General features: G+C 41.1%; 1 protein-coding gene across 1 annotated transcript; it reads right to left on the bottom strand.

The window, feature by feature from the left end:
• Positions 1-8,744: 8,744 nt before the first annotated feature.
• LOC131055938 (heterodimeric geranylgeranyl pyrophosphate synthase large subunit 1, chloroplastic-like) lies at positions 8,745-10,442 on the bottom strand. The gene has a single exon (XM_059214724.1). It carries the CDS (start codon positions 10,360-10,362, stop codon positions 9,415-9,417), a length of 948 nt encoding a protein of 315 aa, XP_059070707.1. The 5' UTR covers positions 10,363-10,442; the 3' UTR covers positions 8,745-9,414.
• Between the last annotated feature and the right edge of the window lie 201 nt (positions 10,443-10,643).

The following is a 10,643-nucleotide window of genomic DNA, read 5'->3' as shown; positions in this document are numbered from 1 at the left end:
GTAGTACGTGCATGATTAATCTTAACATAAAATGGTTTTGTCATCTCAAAAAATCTTTGACTAATTTTAATCTGAGGAAAGCTTTGAAGAAACCTTTCATAAAATCATGTTTGAGTTGTATCTAAATAGTGTTTTGGATGTGGCTCACGATTACTAATTCCAATTCGCCTTCTAACAACATCTCTTTGGTTGGGTGAAACCCTTGTGTTGTCATGCCAAAATCTCTCAATTAATGTTCTTAGTGCATGAACAACAACCTTGTCCTTGCATGGGAGTCTACCGGAGAATGCCCAAAGAGAATTATTGTTAGGATCCTCAATTTTCCCTCACCTCTCTAAGGCATAGTGTAATGTGGTTCTACTTATGCTTAATGACTTGCTTGTTTTGCTTATTAAATGAGATTTTTTCATTTCCTTTCCCATTATGGTTGATGTGAGGACATGACGAGTAACATTAGCATCTTTAGTGCATGATTTTGAACCAATGGCTTGGTATGCATCAAAAAGATTTCTCACAATGGTTCTTTCACTATTATTTTCGGATGTTCTTAACCCAAAAATTTTCATTGTCTCTCTAAATTTCAGATTTTTGATCATTTCAATAACTAATTGGCATCTTCCACTTTGATTTAAGTTTTCAAAATAGTTATTCCAAATTCTTCTAACCGTTCTTCTACAAGTTCTTTTGGAAATTTTATCATGCATTGGCTTCACAATATTTTCATCAATATCTATTAGGAACTTTGGTTTTCTACGAATTATTCTAAGAGGTGTTAAGATTGGTGCATGCTCTTCGTTTTCATTAGGTGCATTATGTGCATTGATCACATCAAATTCAAATGGTATATCTTCTTCAATTTCATTAACATGTGCATTCACGGAATCATTTTCAAATGGTGTATGTTCATTGCATTCATTAGGTGCATTCATCATATGTGTTTGAATTGGTGTATGTTGATCATTTTGATTTTGTGCATTAATCATATCAATTTCAATTGTTGAATGTTCATCACTTTCATTAGGTGCATTAGATGACGTACCTTCACGTAATCTCTTCATACGCTCCCTTTGTCTTTCCTTTGTTGCCTCTCTTTGTTCATTTGTTCCTCTCTCATTCTTTCCCATTATCCTACACATAAAATCATGATGACAATCCACAATCAAATAGCAAAAAAATAAGAAATGATCATCATTTTGTTATAATCTAAAGTAATAATAATAAAATAACTTCAAAAAAAACCAAAATACAAGACAAATAAATCATAATCAAAGCAAAAAAACAACAAATGATCATGATTTTGTTATTATCTAAAGTAACAATTATAAAATAACTTAAAAATCAATCATTCCAAAGCAAAAGTGACAAAAGAATATGAAAACCTGACTGTTACTGTCCCAAAAAATCATGAGCAAAAGTAGTGGGGCCTTCAAACAACTAGCAATACTGTTTTTTAGGCCATTGGGACTAAAATATATAACAATTTTCCCATAACCCGTACGGGTTATGGAAACCTATATGTCAACGTTCACAATTTCTCATAACCCATACGGGTTATGTAGAACTAGAAGTTTTGGCCTTAGTTCTACCCATACGGGCTATGTAGAACTAGGAAAAGGAGAGGGGGAGAGGGAGGGAGGGAGGGAGGGAGAGGGAGATAGGGAGAGAAGGAGAGAAGGAGAGGGGGAGGGAGAGAGGGAGATTAGGGAAAGGAGAGAGGGAGAGGGAGAGAGAGAGGGAGATTGGGAAAAGGAGAGATTGGGGAAAGGAGAGGGGGAGAGGGAGAGAAAGCGAGATTGGGAAAAGGAGAGGGGGAGATGAAGGGAGGGAGGGAGAGGGAGGGAGAGAAGGAGAGGGGGAGGGAGAGAGGAAGGGAGAGGGAGAGGGAGAGAGAGGGAGATTGGTAAAAGGAGAGGGAGAGAGGGAGAGAAGGAGAGGGGGAGGGAGAGAGGGAGATTGGGGAAAGGAGAGGGGGAGAGGGAGAGAGAGGGAGATTGGGAAAAGGAGAGGGGGAGAGGGGGAGAAGGAGAGGGGGAGGGAGAGAGGGAGATTGGGGAAAGGAGAGGGGGAGAGGGAGAGAGAGGGAGATTGGAAAAAGGAGAGGGGGAGAGGGAGAGAGGGAGATAGATAGATTGGGAAAAGGAGAGGGGGAGGGAGAGGGAGAGAGAGGGAGATTGGGAAAAGGAGAGATTGGGGAAAGGAGAGGGGGAGAGGGAGAGAAAGCGAGATTGGGAAAAGGAGAGGGGGAGATGAAGAGAGGGAGGGAGAGGGAGGGAGAGAGGGAGAGGGGGAGGGAGAGAGAAAGGGAGAGGGAGAGGGAGAGAAGGAGAGGGAGAGAAGGAGATTGGGAAAAGGGGAGGGAGAGAGGGAGAGAAGGAGAGGGGGAGATTGGGGAAAGGAGAGGGGGAGAGGGAGAGAGAGGGAGATTGGGAAAAGGAGAGGGGGAGAGGGAGAGAGGGAGAGAGGGAGAGAAGGAGAGGGGGAGGGAGAGAGGGAGATTGGGGAAAGGAGAGGGGGAGAGGGAGAGAGAGGGAGATTGGGAAAAGGAGAGATTGGGGAAAGGAGAGGGGGAGAGGGAGAGAAAACGAGATTGGGAAAAGGAGAGGGGGAGATGAAGATAGGGAGGGAGAGGGAGGGAGAGAAGGAGAGGGGGAGGGAGAGAGGAAAGGAGAGGGAGAGGGAGAGGGAGAGAGGGAGATTGGGGAAAGGAGAGAGGGAGATTGGGAAAAGGAGAGGGGGAGAGTGAGAGAGGGAGAGAGGGAGAGAAGGAGAGGGGGAGGGAGAGAGGGAGATTGAGGAAAGGAGAGGGGGAGAGGGAGAGAGGGAGAGAAGGAGAGGGGGAGGGAGAGAGGGAGATTGGGGAAAGGAGAGGGGGAGAGGGAGAGAGATGGAGATTGGGAAAAGGAGAGGGGGAGAGGGAGAGAAGGAGAGAGGGAGAGAAGGAGAGGGGGAGGGAGAGAGGGAGAGGGAGAGAGCAAGATTGGGAAAAGGAGAGGGGGAGGGAGAAGGAGAGAGAGGGACATTGGGAAAAAGAGAGATTTGGGAAAGGAGAGGGGGAGAGGGAGAGAAGGAGAGGGGGAGAGAGAGAGGAAGGGAGAGGGAGAGGGAGAGAGAGAGGGAGATTGGGAAAAGGAGAGGGAGAGAAGGAGAGGGGGAGGGAGAGAGGGAGATTGGGGAAAGGAGAGGGGGGGAGGGAGAGAGAGGGAGATTGGGAAAAGGAGAGGGGGAGACAGAGAGAGGGAGAGAGGGAGAGAAGGAGAGGGGGAGGGAGAGAGGGAGAGGGAGAGAGAGAGAGATTAGGTAAAGGAGAGGGGGAGGGATATGGAGAGAGAGGGACATTGAGAAAAAGAGAGATTTGGGAAAGGAGAGGGAGAGAAGAAGAGGGGGAGGGAGAGAGGAAGGGAGAGGGAGAGGGAGAGAGAGGGAGATTGGGAAAAGGAGAGGGAAAGAGGGAGAGAAGGAGAGGGGGAGGGAGAGAGGGAGATTGGGGAAAGGAGAGGGGGAGAGGGAGAGATAGGGAGATTGAGAAAAGGAGAGGGGGAGAGGGAGAGAGGGAGAGAGGGAGAGAAGGAGAGGGGGAGGGAGAGAGGGACATTGGGGAAAGGAGAGGGGGAGAGGGAGAGAGAGGGAGATTGGGAAAAGGAGAGGGGGAGAGGGAGAGAGGGAGAGAGGGAGAGAAGGAGAGGGGGAGGGAGAGAGGGACATTGGGGAAAGGAGAGGGGGAGAGGGAGAGAGAGGGAGATTGGGAAAAGGAGAGGGAGAGAGGGAGGGAGGGAGAGAAGGAGAGGGGGAGGGAGGGAGGGAGAGAGGGAGATTGGGGAAAGGAGAGGGGGAGAGGGAGAGAGAGGGAGATTGGGAAAAGGAGAGGGGGAGAGGGAGAGAGGGAGAGAGGGAGAGAAGGAGAGGGGGAGGGAGAGAGGGAGAGGGAGAGGGAGAGATTGGGAAAAGGAGAGGGGGAGGGAGAGGGAGAGAGGGACATTGGGAAAAAGAGAGATTTGGGAAAGGAGAGGGGGAGAGGGAGAGAAGGAGAGAAGGAGAGGGGGAGGGAGAGAGAGGGGGGGGGAGAGAGAGGGAGATTGGGAAAAGGAGGGAGAGAGGGAGAGAAGGAGAGGGGGAGGGAGAGAGGGAGATTGGGGAAAGGAGAGGGGGAGAGGGAGAGAGAGGGAGATTGGGAAAAGGAGATGGGCAGAGGGAGAGGGAGGGAGCGAGGGAGGGAGGGGAGAGAGAGGGAGATTGGGAAAAGGAGAGGGGGAGAGAGAGAGGGAGAGAGAGGGAGATTGGGAAAAGGAGAGGGAGAGAAGGAGAGGGGGAGGGAGAGAGGGAGATTGGGGAAAGGAGAGAGGGAGAGAGAGGGAGATTGGGAAAAGGAGAGGGGGAGAGGGAGAGAGGAAGGGAGAGGGAGGGTAGAGATGGGGAGAATAGGATAAAGAGAGGGAGAGGGAGAGAGAGGGAGAGAAAGAGAGATTTAATATAACGAAAGGGGGATGGAGAGGGGGGAGAGGGAGAGGGAGGGGGAGAGAAAGAGAGAGAAGGGGGAGAGGGTGAGAATAGGATAGGATAATGTGTGTGTGTGTGTGTGTGTGTGTGTGTGTGTGTGTGTGTGAGAGAGAGAGAGAGAGAGAGAGAGAGAGAGAGAGAGAGAGAGGGTGAGAGACATGAGGTAGAGAGAGAACAAGAAGGAAAAAAGGGTGAGAGAATCAAAAAATAGAGAAGTGTGAGGGGGAGAGAGATGAGATAGAACTCAAGGAAGATAATTAGGGCTCAGAATATACAAAGACAATGATGGGGGAAGTAAGACGAGAGAGAGAGAGAGAGAGAGAGGAAAAGAAGAGGTACATGCATGTATACAAACATATATACATATATCTATATAAATATATGTATATATAATTATAAATATAAATATGCATATATACATACATAAACACATATTATCTAGGTATGTCTAAAACATGTGTAGTAAATGCTAAGTTTACAAGCATACATTATTATGTCTTCATAACCTGTACGGGTTTTGTGAAACCAAAAAAACGTTTCTAGTTCTTCATAACCCGTACATGTTATGAAGAATTGCGAATAGTACTTTTGGTTCTTCAAAACCCGTGCGGGTTTTGCCTTGGTAAGAGGGTTGGAAAATGACCCCAAGGCTTGCAAGCCCATTTCCCCCCCTTTTTTGTTCCTTTACACGTTTTTTCATCCTCCACCATGATTTCTTGACTTCATTGTCATCAAGTTTACAAATGATGAAGTGGGTATCTCTAAAATTACCACCATAATCTCACACATCTTCTTAGTTTTCTGACCATATAATTTTTTTAATTTTTGGACAACATTAGTATAGTAAACTATAATTTTTTTTATCAATGCCTTTACAGTCCTCACAGACATATGTCTACCATTTTTTTAATAACTTTTGATATACTTGACCAAATTCAAAATAAATTATATATTATTGTTCTACACTAGATTCTATACACTTTTAAAAAAAAAATTGCATTTTTTATTATTTTGATGCAAGCTATGCCCAGCGCACAAACATGTACCAAGTTTTCAGGATGCGGTCACTTCCAAAAATCATAAAAAATAAAATACTAGACTAAAAATTACAAAAGAATACACAACTTCTAGATCTCACTCTTACCTATCATCCTACCAAAGGGTTTTGCAAAATACTAAATCTAACTATATATTTTGTGCAGCGCACGAAAACAACTATGTTATATTTTTCTAAAAAAATCAGGAACCATTTTTCATGCGTGAAAGGTTTGACCCTCTTAATATTATCCAATTTTTTAAAAAATTAGTAGTTTAGAAACTAGATTCAGAGTAGTACAATTCTTATTCTTTTTTCAACTCCTAGTTTTGAGTGCATGACCTTCAAATAGCTCTTTGAAGTTCAGGTTTACCTGTTTTCAGAAGAAAAAAAAAAAGTGGCCACTTATACCCCCTTTTTGTTCACCATCTTGGTGCACTTACCCTCTTATCAATATATGATAAATATTATATATATAAATTTATATTTATTACTAAATATTAATATTATTTGTTTAATTTATTATTAAATTCATTTATTCAATATTATTGTTTATAATGATTCTAAAAATTAAATTCTCCATTATATTTATTTTATTTTAAAACAATTATCTACTTAAAGAGATCAATTATTTTCTTGAATATGTTAATTAATATTATATTTATTAATATTCTAAAAAGTAAAAAGTAAATCATATTCATTTTATTTTAAAAAATACATAAGAGGTTTTAATTTTGATTATATCATTTAATAATAAAAACAATATAATGAAAAAAAAATTAAACTATAAACTTGTGTCACAACACCATTGGTATATAATATACTAATAATTTTTATATATTCAAATATACTAATAATTAAAAAAGCATTATTTGTCATTACTTAATTTAGTTGTTTACTTGTTTCACATCTTTGTTGATGTAATTCTATGTCAAAAGGTTGTGTACTTTAATTTGATTTAGCATGTGATCTCTTTATTAAAAAGAGATTATTTGTTATTCCTTAATTTAAAAATATAATATGTAAATTGGATGAAGTAGAAGTATATGTTAAAATAGCGATTTATTAAATGTTTATAACTAATTTTTGTAGAATGTTTAATTTTAATATTTTAATCATACTTTTTAATTTTTAAAAATGACAAAGATATTTGTCCACTATAGAATTATTAAAGAAAAATTCATTCATGCTTTAATCATATTTTATTTTCCATACTAGATGTTCATGTTTAACCAATTAACATGTAGATAAATTTGTTGCCTTCTACATGTGTTTTCATATCTAAAGAATCATTCTTGATGTAATGTTTTAGAGGAATAAAACAACATTTAATTCTATTATAATGTTGCACTGTCTTGGCATATGCTTAAATCTCCCAATACATTATGGTTGATTTTAACCTAATTTTAATAAAATATGCACACATTCTACCACATTTATAATTATATAAATTACTATCGGCATATCCATTGCACCTCATCCAAGTGCAAGCACTAGTTTGTAACGCTACTATGACAGATTGGACATAAGAACATGGTGTTCTAAATAGAAGTAACCACAGATGTCCCACAATGTTGCGCAGAACTGTTTGAGGAAGCATTCAGTTAAGTTGCACACATTTTCCACACAAAGAAGATGCAGATTCAATACAAAGAGCTAGGAGTGTGATCCATGTAAGTCATCAGGTGCAACATTTTTCAGAGGAGATTTGTGCAACTTTAGGGAGTTTTAGTTTAGACAGTTGTTTTCTCTACCTTGTTTAATGAAAGAGTTCCAATCAAATTATAGGAATCAAATGAAATATTTAAGGCCAATATCTAGACATTTAGGGCATGTTCCCATGCGGCTGCTTAGCTTATTTTGTCTAGCAGCCACTACTCAACTTTTTTAGGAAATATTTGTGGAGCTGGTGGCCCCATGAGTATCTTTTTTTTGCTAATTTTTAAGCGACATCTTAAAATTGGTATTAATAATATTAGTAATAATTTGTGCACAAGAAAAAATAGAAATAAAATGTTAAAAAAAAAAAGAGGGAAACAAATTTGTGAACCCACGTGGCATTTTTGGCAATAAGCAGTTGTTGCTTATTTCTAGCCCCCCTATTTTCCCACAGCTTATTTTCAATTCCTAAATAGCAGCTGCTCCACTAAAATAGCAAAAGATTCTAAATTATCCTTTCCCAACAATTTTAAATTTGCATGTGAACACTCCAACTACTTAAAATTAAGCAGAAAATGGACTTAAGCAGCTGCATGGGAACATGAGGTTAGCCTTGACTATTTTCCACTAAATTATTCTGTGGTAAATATGCAGGAATAGGGGCCTACAAAAAGCCATATTATTAGGTATGGTGCCTTAAGATAGGCTATACCCAAGGGTACAATATGTCAAAGTGCAAATCGACATGAAATTAAAACCCTAAAATCTCTACACCAGACTAACGTACACCTAGCAATAAAAAAGGTACAAATTGTGAAAGGAAATTGCAAATCGATATGAGGGTCACACCTATGTCCCTCGTCACTAACAAATCCTTATCACATAATGTGATAGAATTCAATAAGCTATGCAGTGCACATTGTATCACTTTTTGTAGAAGAAAAAAATTCTAAGTACTATATTTATTTCCTATTTTTTAATTTCCTAGATGATTAATCTATTTGTATTGTATTCATATTTTATTTGTGAGAAATAATTGCATATATTTCTCTATTTTGTAGGTTTGTGTGCTCCCATAGTAAGCATAATGAGCACAAAAAAATATCTAGCATATCTTTTTTATGTTTGAAAATTTATTTTCATGCATGTTTTCTGAATGTTCATTACCTTTTATGCATGATCATTTTGAGGACCTCCATGCAATTGAAAGTGGAGGTGAAATGTAAAATTAAAATCTACACATCTATACTGAATCCCATTTAGCTTTGGACTTATTTTGAAATAATTTCTTAATGAAACCACATATCAACAATTGACACAATCATGTGTAAATTTGGGCTCATTTCCATTCATACTCGTACCCATCCATTTGACCCTACCTCATTCATATCCACAGATATTCCCATACTTTACTTATATATTATGCATATTATTGCATACTTTAGTTTAGACATTCATTTTTTTGCATCAACATTAACATTTTATTGTCTTGGGCCAATCTCATAGTATGGGATTGATCCCACATTCTTTTAAATTGACTCTTGAAATTCAAGTTTTATTTGCTCTTGCCCATTTATTTCTTGTCATGTATCAAATTGGTATGTGTTTTACATGATTATTGCTATGATTGTAAATACAACCATTTTAAGAGGTTGACCTAAGAAAATTTGATCGGAGCACTTTGGCAATCTTCCTAATTTATTTTCAATACCACTAGTATGGCTAACTTTGTGTATCTTAAGTTTCTAAATTGTACATCAGATTTTGACCAAAAAAAATTGTTGTCTTCCTATGTGACTTGAATGTTATAGCAATTGTTTTGGCTTATGGTTAGTTACAATGAATCCTACCCATGCAAGGGTCAAAAAGTTTGGCACCAAAAAAGTTGCACAATTGATTTAATTACCAAGTCTTATGAAGTTCCGCTAGATAATTGTTTTAATAGACTTTTAAGCGGTAATTGAAATATATGAGCCGTAACCCAACCCCTCAGCCGAACATTTCGAAGCGCACACCATAAACTTTTTATATCGAAACGTGCTCTTTCATTCTAGCAGGTAAGAAGACGACAATCCAAAAGCCACTCATTCACTACGAAGAACAGAACAAAATCGAAACCCTACCCAGTGATGCTGTCAGAAGCTTCTGGCAATGACAAATTGTGCAAAACTAAACAGCGGCGCCGCATGTAAAGGATCAAACTGGGAAATGTAGTGTTGGGCTTTCTACACAAGTTCAACCACAATCTCCCGACATCTCTCTATCCCGTAGACCTCAGGATAAGTGGCTTTCCCCTCTATTTTATCTTTCCCAGCTGTTTTACCGAGCTCCTCGGTAGTTCCACTCTGTTCAAGCATATCATCAACGATCTGATAAGCCAAACCGACACAATGCCCATAAGCCCTCAGCCTCTGCACCTCCTCATCGGAGCCCCCGCCAACAATCCCTCCACTCACCAATGAAATCTCCGCCATGAGCGCCAATTTGTCGAGGAGAATGTACTCCACCAAGGCAGGGTCAATAAAAGGAGTCCCCGCAGTGGCCAAATCCATGTATTGACCGCCCACCATGCCCGTGGAGCCCTCTGCCTTTGCGAGCTCGTGGACTACTTTGAGCCCTCTCTCGGGACGGAGGGCGTCACTGGGCCGGGCTATGTGATGGAAGGCGAGGGCGCAGAGGGCGTCGCTGGCTCGAATGGCAGCGCCTGGGCTTTCGGCGTGGGCGGAGGGGCGGCCGCGGCGCAGAGAGTCGTCGTCCATGCAGGGGAGGTCGTCCAGGATGAGCGAGGCGGCGTAGATCATTTCCAGCGCGCACGCCACCGGCAGAGCCTCTTCTCTCTGCCCTCCCACCGCCTCGCACGCCGCTATGCACATGAGGGGGCATGATCTCTTGCCCGCTCCTCCTATCACAGAGTATCTCATGGCTTCTTCGATCCTGTCGTTGCTTAGGGGAATTAGATTGTGGAGCTCCCTGTTTACGCTTTCGATGAGGGGTTTGCTGTACTGTTTCAGATCGAAGTCTTCGGGATGTCCAGATCCGGATTTTACTGTGATATTGCGTGGGGATTTGGGTTTTGTGGCGGCCCTCCATTGAGGCACTTGACAGGTTCGAATGGAGGGGGTTATAGGGGAAGCCCCTGTTTTGGACAGCATGGACAACGCAATTGTCGCCATCTCGTAATCTTAGCTTTCTTTCGCCCCCTCGGAACACCAATTCCTGGTTAAATTCATTTCTTCTGTGATTAAATGTCCAGGCCTCTGAGGCTGCGCTCCCGGTGGGGCCTTCATCGTCTTTTTTGGAAGAAAAAATAAAAATCAAACACGTTTCATGATTAATTAAATATTCTTTCTGGATAAAAGCTGATTTTTTACGCGGATGCCGTCTCATACTATGGAATGGACCTCGTATATTTTCAAAATCAACGGTAGAGACTTCTTAAAAAAGGAGGATGCAA

Source organism: Cryptomeria japonica, chromosome 11 (assembly GCF_030272615.1).
Source record: "Cryptomeria japonica chromosome 11, Sugi_1.0, whole genome shotgun sequence".
NCBI classification, from domain to species: Eukaryota; Viridiplantae; Streptophyta; class Pinopsida; order Cupressales; family Cupressaceae; genus Cryptomeria; species Cryptomeria japonica.
This window is presented reverse-complemented; position numbering and strand designations above follow the sequence as displayed.